This window comes from Eschrichtius robustus, chromosome 8, assembly GCF_028021215.1.
Source record: "Eschrichtius robustus isolate mEscRob2 chromosome 8, mEscRob2.pri, whole genome shotgun sequence".
Classification (NCBI taxonomy): domain Eukaryota; kingdom Metazoa; phylum Chordata; class Mammalia; order Artiodactyla; family Eschrichtiidae; genus Eschrichtius; species Eschrichtius robustus.
The window spans coordinates 80,384,323-80,400,189 of record NC_090831.1 but is presented as its reverse complement, the minus strand read 5'-3'; the positions used below and the strand labels follow the sequence as shown (position 1 = coordinate 80,400,189).

Below are 15,867 nucleotides of genomic sequence, written 5' to 3'. Positions count from 1 at the left end.
TTTGAGTACTATTTTTATACACTAAGCATCACTACACCTCTGGATCTTGATAGCATTACTACGGGAGGAGAAAGAAGCTTTGTGTTAGTAATTACCTAACATTGTCAGAAGCTGACTGCAGGCCTCTTTCTAGTGATAACAGAATAACTGCATAATGTAGCTTTATAGCACATGATTAATAGAAAATAATTACACGTCCTACAAAGGGATGCAATATTTCTTATAAATTGACTAGAATGGTTTCCTGTAGATTAAAGGACTCTTCATTATTTTATCAGTCCTCCTGAAGTACAGTCACTTGCCTATGTTAGCATTTCAGTTGATATTAAGAGCCGAGTAGGGTGAAGAATACCAGATGGCAGACCTTCTTGTACCTGAGATCTCGTGTGCCATCAAGATGACATGATGCTTCCTAACCTTTCAGAGATTTAGATGGCAGCCTGGTATGACTTTTGTCTCTTTTTGTTTGTTAACAAGATGAGGTGTGAGGGTTGTTTTTTTTTTTAATGACCCACCCGTGACTTTTAGACCAATACTACAGTTAGTATGTGGACAGCGAGACAACATTGTATGGATTGCATTCTTTTCCACTGTAAGTAATATATCATTCATAATCACATTTGTTTGGGGGCAGCAAACAGGGAAGGCAAAGGAAGGCAGATTTTCTTCCTCCAAAGGAAAGCGTGTATGCTATTGAATCTTCAGGCTGGAGTTTAGAATACCGTACTCCAAGATGCATCTTCATTCCAATTTATAGGCTGCCAATGGTTTAATTGGGATTCATGTTGCTCAGGAGGCTCATACAGAGGATAGTAATGATAAAAGTAAAAGCTTCTGTGTTTGCAGTCTTGCTGACATACTCTAATGGCTGCAGTGTAAATCCATAAATTTGCCTACTAGATTTTTACCTCACTATGTTTTATCTTACCTCTTAATTCCACACAGGAGTGCTATATGGAATTCTTTACAAATGTAAAGTAATAAACATTCTGGTTTTTAATTTTTACTCTTTTCTGATTTAAACCTGTTATATTTTAGAGTACTTTTATGAGGTGTGTATTTCATATGCCTTTCAATTATTTTAAATTAATTTAGTGAAACATTTAAGATTATTTTAGCCTAAAACTTAATTTTTTCCTAGAATGTGACTTTTAAGGGATTTGTTTACAGATGAATAAACTCCTCTGCTGTTTATTACTGTACTTTCCGTTTAATGAATCTTCTCAGTTGCCGTCATGCAAAATTCTCTCATGTGTGAAGTATGTCATTGGTCCTTTGTTGAAGTGATTTGTTGGAAATCAATTTCTTAAATTTGGATGTGAATGAGCTTTTTGAGAACAATAATATGCCCTTAATTTAGAGTGTAGGTTATAATTTCAAAACAGAATATTATAAAGTAATATGAACTTTCTGGTTTGTAACTTGAAGCTAAACATTGAAACCCAAAAAGAAAAAAAAAAACAAAAAAACAAAACATTGAAACCCAGATTGCAGGCTCTTCTCTGAAAGCAGGTTTGGGTCATAATATGCCCTCTCACTAAATGTATTCTGTTTTTCTAGCCTTTGGGGGCCTAGTTCCTTTACTCTTTCCAAATAATCAGCTGAAAAAAATCTTAGATGGGATTGGATAAGAGCTTTGACACTTAGACTTACTTTGTTAACTATCCATTTTGAAATCTTACACTGTGGGTGGGCCTTTGGCCTCTGCAAGGTGAAATACATTTGTTTTGTTAAGCATTAGGCTCTAATTGTATTCATTGCCTTAAAAAATTGAAAAGGGCAGTTTTATTAGGTACCTATTAGGATATAATGGTTACTAATCATAGCTTTCAGTAAGTTGGTATTTTCTTCTGACAAATATATTCTACATAGATTATAGCCATCTTCACTGAGTTCTGGGCATCAGACTATTTTCGTTGCTTAGAGAATTTTGTCCACTAAGTTCACACTATCAGGAAACTTTAAAAATCTTGAGTCTACTGCCTCATAAACCAGAGCTGTGCCCTCATTAGAATCAGGCCTTTCTCCACCACCCCTGTTTTCCTTCCATCTTATTCTTACGAAAAACTTAATTCTGATACATCCCATTGTTTAAAGAAGTACTTATAGATTTTAATCTTGTAATCTCTCTATTGATAGACTACATATCAATACACACCTGGGAATGTTGCTACATTTGTATGGAAAAATTGTATGATTTTCCTTTCTGATGGTCAATAGCATGGTTAGTCATCAATACAAATGTTAAATCTGTACTGGTATTAACATTCCCTCCTCACATGTAACTCGATATGCATATGCACATTTATCTGTGCCTCAGATGTTGGAAATCATAGCCTATTGAATTACTTTGGGGATTGATTTTAAAAATTTATCTTATATGAAAAATTAAATTTGGGTCCTACAGTGCTTTTTCAGAGTATTGCTTTTGGGAGATATTATTCTTGAAACTTGTAATTCATTTTACTTTGTTTGTATCTCACTAAACATAAATAAATTTGAGATAAAAATACATTAGGCAATCTGGCAGACAAATGAGACCGGGTACAGTGTTCACTATGCCTAGAGCAGTGGTGTGTCTGTCAGTGGAGCAAAGGGAAGAAAAGGAGGCACAGGATTAGCTCACACTGCAAAATAAACGCAAAAGTGACTCATCAATCAGTCTTTTTTTACAGATAGATTAATATTTTGCCTTTATAATTTGAGATACTTTTATTTCCTATTGATCTTCCCCCGTAAGGGTGAATCTAATACCACCTTTAAATTCCTTCCATTCATCCTTTACCTAATGTAGTTTGTCATCAATCAGAGGAACAATAAATGCCTTTGGGAAGCTTTTGGAAAGGAGCCCTTTTGTGAATTATTTTGGAAAGCCAATTGGGGAAGCATTATTAGTGTTTCCTTATTCTCTAATTTATCTGTTTAAAACGTCTATACTCATTTTTAGATTTTCCTAAGAAGGGGCATACCTCTACATTCTAAATCATTTTCGGTCATATGAGTTTAACTAGGAATTAAGTAGTTTATTGTGAAAAAAAAAAAAAAAAGTCTATCCTTGCTAGATGATAAGCTCCTTGAAGGCAAAGATAGTATCCTAAAGAGCCTGCTTATGACCTCGGAGCCTCTAACACTGGTGTTTGCATATTAAAAGGTGTCCCCCAGGCTCTGTGTGTGTGTGTGTGTGTGTGTGTGTGTGTAAGAGAGAGAGATGGGAGAGAGAGAGGGAAAGGGGCCCAGAGAGCGGACTTCCTTATGTAGTTTCATTTGCTACGTTTCTATCCTAAGTGACTGTTTCTGTGTTCTACACTGTGAAATAAACAGGCTTTGTCTCTTATACATTAATTTAAATCTTTGCCTAACAGCATTTTTAAAGTGTTCAGAATCAAAAAATGATTAAAATGTTTCAGTTTGCAGCTCAAGCTCTTATAACTTTATAAAAAGAAATAACATTTCTAAGAAGTTGCATACAGGCAACATAGTACTTACACCCAGTCTGAAGGTTAATATTGCATATTGTTTTCAATTAGGAATACAATAGATACGGCTGGTGGGTAGGAGAAATGAAGGGAGCCATTGGCTTGGTGCCGAAAGCCTACATAATGGAGATGTATGATATTTGAGAGTCCTGGGTAAGTACATTTTAATCCAATATTCTGTAATAGCTCATATGTTCTCTTGGTCTCTGCGTTATGAGTCTTTGCCTTTTTAAAAGTCTTTGTAGTTTTCTGATAGCACAAAGATTATGCTCCCAAATCATCTTCTTCTTTAAAAAAAAAAATCTAGTTTAGTTTTAAAAATAACTTCATAGAATTTACTTCGGAAATAAATAGATTATTTAGAGAAAATCCCTTTGATAATAACCAGCTGTTTTCCCAAACCTCCTCCTCTTTAGTAAAATACCACTTTTATGGCCTTTCTGAGGAGCTGAATTGACAAAATATTGAGTAAACATTCATTTTTTTCCTTGGCTAAAAATGTAACATTTTTCTAAGCAGGGAAAATCAACATTTTGCCTGAAGAAAAAAATTAAAATGCAACTTTCCCTTTCTGCCTGCAGAAAAGGAAGAGTCCTCTGCTAGTGTGCAAATGCTTTGGATTGAGAATCATCGTGAAAGCATGAGTGACAGCTCATAACCTTTCTTTGTTTTGTTGAGCATCGTTTGTCTTTGTTGTTTTATGCATTCATTATAATATTCCTCTGATGTGAAATTAAATGAAGGATATTAATGTAAATTAGATGCAAACAGTAAAGTTATACCTGTTGCTGTTTTTCAAACAAATAATCATAGGTTTATTTACTCATTTGATTTGTGTGAAAAATTCAGCACTATTTTATATGTATCACATAGTCATTGCTACTTCTAGTAAGAGTTGTAATCTCTCTTAATACTGGATATCAATTATTTTTTAGAATGTAATATATATAATTTCATAAAAATTTCAATTGAATGTATCATGCAAGTTTTTGGTAGATGCTATCTAAAGAATGTAGCTTTGTTGAAACTTTGTAGATGAGTTATCTTCGTATTTATTTTTCAAACAATAGTAACATGTTTTCATGAAAGAATTTTTACTGATTGGTGAATTTACTTTATGTTAAATATAGCCACAAGAAAGAAAAACGATAGAATTGCAAATGGGAGTATGCTGTCACCCTCTGCAACACACGTGAAGACCAGAACCATGGTTTGTGCAAAGCCCATTACCAATGATAAATACCCTGGTTATATAATGGGCTTGCCAACATTTTCTACTGTAGTTTTCTTTAAATTTAATGAAACAAAATTTTTGTGAGAGGTCCCATTCTGCCACTAATGTAATGGCATAAAGAGTCCCAATGTATTCTCAAAGTCAGAAGGCATAACCGAGTAATCTTACCCTGCCTGATTGTTACTGTGCTATTAAAGTCCCACCACAAAACAGTGCAAGTCTAGATTTGAGCCCGCTCTGCACCTCTGAAAGCAATGAGAAGAGAAGGAAGGTTCAGAGAGGAGGGTGTAGAAATCCGGTGGGAACATGTACCCAGGTACAGGTGAGTGGAAGGGTAGTGTTAGTCTGACATTGGAGGTGTACGTTGTACTCCAGAGCAAGGTTTGTGGAGTTATACTATTACTTTTTCATGTATGTTTGAAATCAAAGGTATTTTAAATGTCTACAGGGTACCACTATGGTATATATATCAAAATATACTGCTGATTGGATAATTATTTGAAGTAAATATAATCTGCTAATATTGAATCCTTGATTAGAAGGTACTACTTTTGTTGAACTTTTCAGATCTTTGCTTTAAAGATAAAGATTCTAACCATGCAAACGAGCTGATAATGTTTAAAAACCTCCATTATTTATAAAAACTATCTACAAGCAGTATTTCAGAGTTTATGTTTTACTATTATCCCTTCTGTACTGTGATTATCAGATTTCACATGTAAAAAATATATATATTAATTTGGGGGATTGTGGGTGAATTCTAGTTTATACAGATTAGACCATGTCAAGGTAAAGCTTTCAGAAATTAATTTATGCACTTGTTAATCTTTTCCTAATATAGAGCCATTGGAATAGATTGAAATCATCTTGGCAAAAGTGAGACAACTGGAGATGAATTTGGTGAATTGGTTTTCAAAGCCTGAGAGATTGAAAAGTGAAAGCAGTTGCGGGTTCCACTGAAAATGTAGACTTCCTTATGGAGACAGGTTTTGTGCTCTGGCCTAAATGAAGATTTTAGTCTTGGGCCAGTAGATGGCAGCAGCTTTTCATTGCATAGGAACCCACTTGGAAACCCCTCCTCCACTCAGGCACAGACTCACTCCAAGCGTAAAGTATTTAGAAGATTATTGCCTCTTTTTACAGTTAATCCAGGAGAGGGAGTCCTTTGCCAACTGATGCCAGATAGTCTCTGGAATGGTGACAGTACAGAAAAAAAGTGTTACTTTTGTCCAGAGCTCCTCTGGCCTTTGTTCTTTTTCACTTGAATATAGGTGGGAGATGAGAAAGGAAACAAAAAATTTTTAATTGGTCTGACAGGAAAAACAATCATTACTTTCAACTCATGACTACTTTGTATTCATTTGGTGAAATCATCTGTATACTAGGAGGGAGAAAGTTTTCTTTACACCCTTGACAATATATCACACACTCTTCAAGATCATAATAATAATCATTAATGTGAATTTTTAAACAACATGGCTTGTTAGAAAATATGCTAATTGCTATGTTCTCATTATGTTTGCTTAGCTTTTATTTGTTTTTCTATGAACAGAGAGCTAATTTTTTTCAAAGGTGATTGTAAGTCATATTTTACATAGCGTTTTGCTTGATTATTTGCTCTGTACTGAATTTGTACTCTATTGCCATTAGATGTTACAATAATGTTCCACTCTGCAAATTTTTAAGGTTCAAATAAAGTTTAATTGTTTGCAAACTGTTATGATGCTAATAATTCAACAGCCTGCTGTGTTACTAATGAAATTACTTTGTTATGATTAATTTGGAAAATAGTGTGTTTATTGTAGTAATTAAGCACAACAAGGTGAAGTAAATGATTCTAATGCCATCTGGCCTCCAAACCAAATGAAGAAATGAAATAGGGCTGTCACCTGAATTTATTCAAAGAAGTAAGGATAATACAAATTACTTTCATTGCTATAGGATTTACACTCAACCACAGCTCACTCCATTCTGTTTTTGCCACTTGGTTGTCTCTGACAGTTGCTTTTATGAAAAAGAATGTTGTTTAGCCTAGCAATTATTTTGAATACTTTATATTATTTTAAGTAGATTATTTTTATCTTGTGCTAATTTAATTACAGTTAATTATATAAAGTATTATGGGATCATAGAAAATCACTGTTCAACCATCTGTAGGTGAGATCTCTGTATGTGGAGGTTTTTTGCTATTACTGTTGAATGTAGCCTTTCACAAAGAGTAGACATTCCATTCAGTTGTTTCTAAAATGTTTCTACTCAAGACTCTCTCTTAGTTCTTATGATTCCACTATTCCTATAATTTCTCCAGTCTAACCTATTGCTACTCGCTTCATAGAGTCTGGTACCCCCCAGGGTCATAATTAAAAACAGAACCCAGAGCTGAGCTATATATTAGAGATCCAGATTTGTAGTTCAGCCACTATAAGAAAACTTACCCTAACATACATGTAGTTGAAAATCTTGAACTTCATCAGTGAGACTGAGTAAAGCATTGTGAGAATTTTTAAATCAAGCAAAGTACTTCTACATTTCAGATAAATCAATGTTTATATTTCAATTGTTGAATGGAATTATAAACTGTATAGAGGTCACTTTTACTTCTTTTGAGTTCAATAAACTCAAGTATATTGAAAAGCAGTCCATATTGTAAAGAAGGAGATGGTGGAGATTAAAACATGATCATACCATAGAGAACACCGATTCACTCAGAGCTTGAAGGAATATGATTAATATGTAACATAAAAATATTTGTTAAAATGGCCTAGTTTGTTAGTAAAATCCTGAGTATTCTGAAATTCAGAGAAACAAGTAGTATATTATTAAAGTATCTTTCTACAAACCTAACCTACACTCAAATGCATAACTTAAACCGTTGATCCTCTGGATTGGGAACAAGAAATTTCTGGACATCCTCAGCTTCCGCCAACATTACCATCCACTGCCTTGTAGTTGAATTCTTCTGGAATATTTGTTAGAACCTCTAATAGTGTAACATCTTGCTTGTGATGAGGTAAATACTTACAGAATTATTTTATTTGTAATTTTGTAACATGGAATGACATTTCATTAATGTTATTTTCCAGGGGCTTTTTCTTGTTTTCCTTAGTAGAATCTGCTCTATCACTGCTTGATCAGAAACATGATTTATTGCCAGCATGGTACTTCAGAGTATATGTGTGTATCCAGTAAATATTTATTAATGAACTGCTGTGGCATCCTACAGTATCTGAGATTTAGGAAGAAAAGAGTTTGACTTCTCTATACCTGGTAGAGAAAATCCCTTTATCATTTAGTTCATCAGCTTTCTGACTGACAGTGTTCTCTTAGTCAAAAAAAAAAAAAAAAAGTCCACTTTACCGAGTCTTTAAAAGCAGTTTCATCGTCCTCATAATACCATCAGCAAGTGGATTGGATTGTTGGTAAGAGAATTGAGTGAGACTGCGAATAACACGAAAGTTGAATGTGGCAGCCAGTCTTTAGTTGTTTCCTCCCTTCCTTTCCTGAGTGTAGTGTTGTCATTCTTTCAGAGAAGGCAAAGGTGACTCAGGCAGCTCGGGGCAAGTGATCTAGTTATACTTCCAGTACATCCCAAATCACTGTTGTCCTGCGTTCCACCTGGGCAATAACAGAGAAGCCTTCTGATCTTGGAAGCATTCTAGCTGTCGCCTTGGATGGATCAAAAAGAAATATCTGAAAGTGGAAAGTTTCACAGTTGTTGCTAAATCCAACCATAATTCAATTTTTGTCTTTTTTAAAACTTTCATTTCCTATTTCTTTAAAGTTGTATGGTTATGTTAACTTGAGTGCTTTGAGTCTCAAGATGAAAGGAACCATAAGTGCAGAAAGTAGCTGTAGTCAGACCAGTGCTCAGCTTAGGTCTGTAAGGTTGGGAAAGGGGCTGGAGGTTGAGCAGTCAAAAAGCTTGTGAATATGCGCAAAGATGTAAAAATAGAAATTGCCCCAAAAGCCTATCTCGTAAGTGTCTTTCTTAATGTTGGAACCTTGGAAAGTGTTTCCTCAGGTTTCTCTCTTTCTGTTTTCACCGTTTTCTTTTTTATTATCCATTCCTCAGAGAGGTAATATAGAACAGCACTTGTCTGTTTTCTGTTTATTGGCCTCAGCTTTGTAATATAGAAATATCACTCCTGCTAGAGTAAAAGCAGGTGCCATTTTGTGGCTTGAGCAGCAGTTCAGCTCTTTTTTGAGGGAAGTGTCACACAGGTACTCTCAAAGGAGAAAATTAATGCCACCAATGTAATGCCAATTAAAAGTGACTGCTTTAGAGGAGGAGAAAATTCCACAAATAAGCAGATTCCCATATGCTGTCTCCCCCTCCCAGCTCCCATGGGAGACCATTTAGAAAACCTTGTGTTCTTTCACTGTCATGTCAAAATGATGATAACAATTTAAGATAGTAATAGCAATAACTAATATTAACTGAGTGTTTACTACTTGTTATGCTGTGTACTTTTCATTCAGTCCTTCTACAACCCTATAATAAGGTAAGTTCTGTTGTTTATTCCCATTTTCCTGATTAGGAAACTGAGGTTAAATAATTTGTCCCAAGGTCTAGGAGTAACGTTACCCAGCCTCCCTTCCTTGAATTCAGTACCATTTTGCTTCCCAGTACTGTAACGAATTCAGACCAAGTACTTAATTCTGATCTTTGCATATAGTAGGCACTCAATAAAAGCTTATTGACCACTGATGATGACACCATTCTTATGAAATAGTCTGGAGCCTGTGAAAAGAGTAGCTCAAGAATTGGCACTGGGACAGCCGGAATTTGCCTCCTGTAGTCATAAGGCAGACCACGGTGACTGTCAAATCCAAAGCAGCTAATCTACAACGGAGAAGGAACTTTGATGCTGAAACATTTCTCTCTGTGAACTTCCAGTCTGGCTGAAAATAGAAAGTCAGTCAAGGCAGCGGAGAGTCGAGAGAGGACGCGGTGCCAAAGGGACCCTTTCTGAACAACGTTTTCTATTCTTTCGATCTCCTCAAGTCAAGCCCAAGGACACTGACCAGGCAAGGAAGCCTTTGAGAGGACTTCAAAGCAGGCTGCTTCTGTCTCAAAGAGTTTTCTTTTCTTTTTTTTTTTTTTTTTCCAAGGAGTTTTCAATTAGTTGTTTTTGGGGGTTGGTGTCTAAATGGATAGGTTTTTTTAAAAACCAGTTTAAAAGAGTATTATTAAATTGTCAGCCCTTTACAATCAGTGAGCAAACTTCAATATAAAACTTACATAATTTTGAAACTGAGTGATGGCAATGTCTGACCTAAGACTTTTTTTGCTTGTTGAGATCAGAATTTGTTTAAGGAGAACCTTTATTGTAATATCTGGCACCTGAGTATGAGGTCTTATTCCTTGGGCATCTACAATGGTGCCTTGTACAAGGCTCCTTAACATGAAAGTCTTCTGTTGTGTTTTTTGAACAAAAAATTTTTTCAAGTTTTGTACCTCAGTGGTTGGAGGCTGGTAGGGGTCGGGGGTGGAGGGAACAGAAGATAAGTAAGAAATAACATTCATTAGGGAGCTCTGGAATTTAGCCAGAGGAGGGGTAAGATTGGGCCCTCTAGTGGTCTAAAGTACACCCTGAAGTACTGGCCATTTTATAGCCCCAAAGTAGAAGGTGCACTGAGGGTCAATTTCCAAGGAGCATTTCATTCTGTAGAGTAGGTTTCCATGCCTGGCACTCAGAATATCATGCTTCTAAAGGACAGGGAGTGAATGACTTCACATTGTCCTGATCTTCAGCTGCCCACCAAGTAGATTACATTGGTGTAAATAACCTGTCCCATCCAGATGGATACACAACTCATTCCTAATTCCCTGTTCAAGCACTTGTGGTCCGTGGAGTCTCAGTCACTCCCTCTTCCATCACCTTCCACCACTTTCCCCCTCCTCCGGCTTTCCCAAGGAGCTAAGTCATATGAGGCATGAGACAGATAATTCCTATCCCTCTACGAAGTTATGGATATCAGTCGTGGTCTCTGTTTTCTGTGAACCCAGCAAAAGCAAGGTATATAACAATGTATTTATCCCCTTACATGCACCCTGAATTGGAAAACTGAAAGAGCTATCTTGTGAGTGTGCATCGGTATCTATCTGTTGCTTTGCTTCAGTCGGTCAGCATATTTGCTTTATTCTTTATTATCTCAGGGCTTGCTATTTCTCTTCCTATCTAATTAAATTATTCCATTTTGAATAATTACATTTAAGTGCCAACAGTGCGCTAGGGGCATTTCAAACATAGAATTCAACACAGTCTTTCCCAAGCCGACTCATAGTCTAAGTGAAATAGACAAGACATAAACTCAGGAAAGGAACAGCCCCAGGTAGCCTCCCCTTTCTGTGATTCTTAGCAAGTTCAATCACTAACAGTGTCCCAAGATATAAAAGGTTCTCTGATTTTGTTACATCTGAACCTAGGAAACAAACTGGGGATCCTTTCTCATATATGGGTCTTCTAATGTGCAGAGGGGAAGGCAGGTGCAAGCGTTTCAGTGTTGGTTCAGATGAAAAGATTGATTTTTAGAAAACTTCTGAATTGCTTGTAGCTACTGAATTGTGAGGGGAACCAAAGAGCTGTGTGTGTAATGTGAACATCTTTTTACAGAGTTGCTGCCAATTACAGTAAAACATAATTCTGGAAGCTGGAGGACCCCTATCCCTTTAGGAAATTGGGAACAGAGCTGTACCAGTGGTGTTCAGCTGATAGTAGGCAGTAGGAAGACCACTGGAATTGGAGTCAATCAAAATTCTAGTTTCGGTTCTTGAATGCATTGTGCCCTAGAATAAGTTTCCTCGCCTGCAAAATACCAGTAGCCTTGTTCTCTCTATCTCACAGGGTGTAGTTATGCTCGAGTGAGATTATATTTGAAGGAGCCTTAAAAACCCAATAACAGCGTAAATATGGCTTTTCTGCATTGGAGGATATGAGAACTGAAATGAAACGTGGGTCAAAATAAAAATTTCTCCTTCACACCAGAAGCAAGCAAGGGAAAAATTTTTTAATGTTCAGCACTAGCTGTAATGCTGCTTGGAGTAATGTTAGTAAGCTGTTGGTTTTGTTATTTTCTAATGAGAATTAATGTCAGACATCCTAGAGGAGTTTGGGATTAAATTCCTCTATTATCCTGAATACATTTTTGAATCAAGCCATTGGTTTCCAAGCTGTGGTCACTTTCTGTTAATGGAGATTTCAATAGCAGAGATGTTACTTCTGTCCGTAAATTTTCAAAATAAACCATTGATATTTTAAAACCATCCATCTGAATAATAGGCTTTAGGTAAGTGTTGTTTGTAGTTGGTTGGACTTAGCAGAGAATTTTTTTTTTAACAGACACCTTAAGGAAAATGTACAGGCTCCCTTCGACCACTATCTGCTCCCTCTATGAACTGTTTCTTCCAGATGGGTATCTGTGATAGTCTGCATGTGAATACACACTTTGTAGTTAAACATTTTCTTCAGATGCATATCTAAGAATGAGACAATTTTATTTGATCGAATTAGCCTTGTAATTTAGCACTAATCTCTGTTTGTAGTTTGTGAAAATACGGGACTTAGAAATAAGGGCAAACCAGAACCTCATTACGTGTAACCTTAATGCTTTAATGTTATAACTTGAGGCAAAGCTAATAAAAAATGCAAAGCACTCTTAAATAATTTAACTTATCTAAAAAAATTGAGCATATTCCTTCAAATAATAATGGCTTTCATGATCTGATTTTTTAAAAATTCATTTCTCATGTCTTGAATTACTTAGAAGTGTGGGTATCAGAGTAAGTTTGAGTTTATTTAAGATTATTAAATATATTTGTTATCATACAGCGTCATGGAAGATTCCATTATTTAGCCTAGCAATTATCATCTGTAATGTTATGCTGTATATAATTTCAGTAACGTATTTGATAATGTCATTATGGTATGATGGTAGAGAGTTAATTTTTAGCACTTCTCTTTAAAATAGTGCTCTGTGATGTGATTCCTTGATTATTTTGAGCCATTAATCAATTCCATCAACTTAAAAACATAGTCATATTGTGTACCTGTTATTATTTGTTTTCTAAAATAAAAGTTTCTCTTACCGTCTTAAACTTTACTGGAAAATTATTGCTTTCATAATGTATTTTCATTGCTATACTCTTTTGGTAAAGGAAAGAAGTATAGTTGGGAATACAGTACACTGTGGTAACTGATTAAAGATCAAGACGGGGAAATCCTCTTTTCCCCCTCTTCCTAAAGGATAGGAGAGAATTTTGAGTTCTAAACATACCATCCTTTGCTTCCTCTGGTGCTGTGGTTTATAGCAATAAATACTCTATATAGATTACTACTTAATTCTAATGGAAGTATACTAAGGCTGGAAACACATTATAGCTTAGCATTTAGTACCTTAATTTTTAAACAGTTTTTAAATTTTAAAAATTGATATAATTGCCCCGAATATGCTTCTATTATTGGATCCATAACATGCTGTAAAAAATATTCTCCTTTCATATCTTTTCTAAAGATTATTTTGTTCACAATGTATTTTTCCTGGCACTTCATTGCTATTTTTATGTAACTGAAAATCTGTCATTTCCATTTTAGCTCAGTTTGGAAATACGAAAACCGTAACAGAGCAACACATTAAAGATTAGTATGGAAGGACAAAAAATAAGTGGAAGAGAGCCGCGTACAGATTTTAAATTTAGTCAAATTATTCAAGTGTGCAGTTTTAATCCATTAGTCTGGTTTGAGACTGCTTAAGAGAAATATTTCTCCCTAAACGAGGTTTTTCTCTTTCAGAACATATTGAGAAGTCTCTCATCTAAAACAAATACTAGTTTTTTTTATTTTGTCTTTTTGTTTTTTTGAGAGTTTTTTTTGGAGTGAAGCAAGAGCCTCCCTAATATTCTGCTATAATTTATTCTTGGTCAAAAACAGATTGCCATTTATATACTAGATATTAAAAGCTAGTTACAGTCATTAAAGGTGGTCTAATGCAGTGTAGTAAGAGATTCAATAGAAGATTTATTTTTAAGCTATTTTGGGGCCATGAGGGAAGTTGTTTTCCTCATGAAGGGAATTCTGTATTTTACTTCATTATTTGTAGTTTTTGCTTTCTTTTGGTAAATATAAAACAGAGAAGGGGAGAATGGGAGCTGGTTGTTTCTTTGAATCCTAATACAGTATGTCTTCTTAATGAACCTGCTGCAGTGTCCAGAAAACAGCTCCCTGCAAATAAACATGCTAGAAGTGATTTAGCCACAATGTCCAGACTGTGTAAACATCTAATTATTACAATAAAATTGTCAATACATTTACATTACTGCTCCCTTTTCAAACGTTAACCAACTTTTTCTTTGCTTGATAAAAGAGCATAAATTGTATTTTTATGTGTTGGTGTTTTTGTTTTCATTATACTTCTTGCCGCACTCTAGACAAAAGACCTCAAGCCTTAATGCCCTGAGTTATTCCTGCCTGAAGAAGACTCCTACAGTTGTTTATTAATGTAATGTGCTGTGTTTCCTTTCACAGGGAGATGGCCTCGGAGCCTTCACAATCTGATCTTTAGTCACGGCATTTAAAAAAAAAAGCCATAAAGCCGGTATGGTAGTCACTGCAACTTTGAGACACAAAGAATTAAGCCCTCTTATAATCCACTATTAGAATGGGAATTTAAGTTACATTAGAAGCAAAAGATAAAATGGTAAAATGCAATAATTTCCTTTAACAAAGATCATGTCCAGTTTTCAGAATTATGATATCATGTTGAACATAATTGTGGAAGCACCCCTCACACTGTATTTCTTATATAACTGGTACATTAACATTAGAAAAGCAGAGTGATATTGAATTCTAATGAGGTCTGGCCTATATGCTCTGCTAGGAAAAGAATGAGGATCATTCATTTGTATTCTACAAAGCGCTGGGAAATCCACGCGCATCTCTGTGGCTTCAGCGCGTGGCGCTGATCGTCTGTTCCTATTCGGGGGCGGGGGGAGGATTCATTGATTTGAACAGCGTCTGAGCTGGGGAAAATAGTTAACCACTTTCCTTAGTGGTTGTTTCCTAATGACTATTTAATATGGTTGCTTTCTTATAAGCATTTGCTTTACCTGTTCTCTTCAAGGATCTTAAAAACTGTGATGCATGTGTTGGTGACAACATAGCTCTGTAAAACCCAAACAAAGAAATTCAGTAGAGTAAATGTGATCTCACCATCCTTGGTAAACATGTCGGTTTTAAGTAAACAATGAGATGACAGTGAGGTATTTGTTCATTTTTTAAAAATCTGAAAAATGCTCCATTTGATCTGATATTGGCTGTTCAGGAAAAACTGCATTCATTTGTGAGTCTTGCTGACATTCAGAGAAAACAGCCCATTTTGGAAAGTTATATTTAGCCAAACCAAGGAATGAAAGATCTTAGCAAATTGCCACGTAAAATGATCTGCACAAAAAGGCATCGGGGAAGTGAGCTAAGGCCTGTGCCAAACAGATGGCACCCCCTGCTGTGTTTTTGATTGAAAAAGAAAGGTAACATTTGCAGCCACGTCAAAGAGGCTGTGATCAGCTAAACAAATTGGTCTCTGAAGTACCCCATCGCTGGAGCAAACCCTGCTGCAGGGTACAAGTGAGGCTGTATTTCAAAATAATGCTATGTTTGCGTCTTTCCGAAGTGAGGGGATCTGTCCCCTTTTCATGCAGCAAAGGAAGATGAAGTCTTTGTTGAAGTCGACTGTGGTATTATCTGCAGAATAAGCCGCAGAACTCAGTAGCACAAATGCCTGTTTTCTCTGATCACCACCAAACGCCTGCAGATGATATTTGGGAAGACCCCAGCAGCTTTCGCTTTGTTCCCCACTCTGCTGTGAAAGGTCTCTAGGGTTTGCAGAGAAGAAATAGGTATGTGGCTTACAAAAAAACAAAAGCCAAAACCAAAAACCAAGTGCAAACAACCCCAGATCTTCACAGAGGCACCATGGGAGGAGGGGGAGGAGGTGATCGGCAAAAACTCTCCTGTACTGGATTCAATTCCCAAATACAAACCTCACAAATGGCAAAGAGCGTGTCAGTGAGAGAGTGTGAGTGTGTGTGAGGGAGGGGGATTTTTTTTTTTTTGGCTCATCTCAGCTGGCAGCCTTATTCCGCTTCAGTAAAGACAAGGT

General features: G+C 36.0%; 1 protein-coding gene across 2 annotated transcripts in view; it reads left to right on the top strand.

Moving 5' to 3' along the window:
- The window catches only part of SKAP2 (src kinase associated phosphoprotein 2), a 152,799-nt gene extending 146,424 nt beyond the window's left edge, over window positions 1-6,375 (top strand). Inside the window, exons 12-13 of one of the 2 annotated variants that reach the window (XM_068549186.1) lie at window positions 3,528-3,629; window positions 3,996-6,375. In XM_068549186.1, the coding sequence (XP_068405287.1) occupies window positions 3,528-3,620 (93 nt within the window). In that variant the 3' untranslated portion in view covers window positions 3,621-3,629; window positions 3,996-6,375. The remainder of the gene's footprint in view (window positions 1-3,527; window positions 3,630-3,995) is intronic. The other variant, XM_068549185.1, reaches the window with a different exon arrangement.
- The last annotated feature ends 9,492 nt before the right edge of the window (window positions 6,376-15,867 follow it).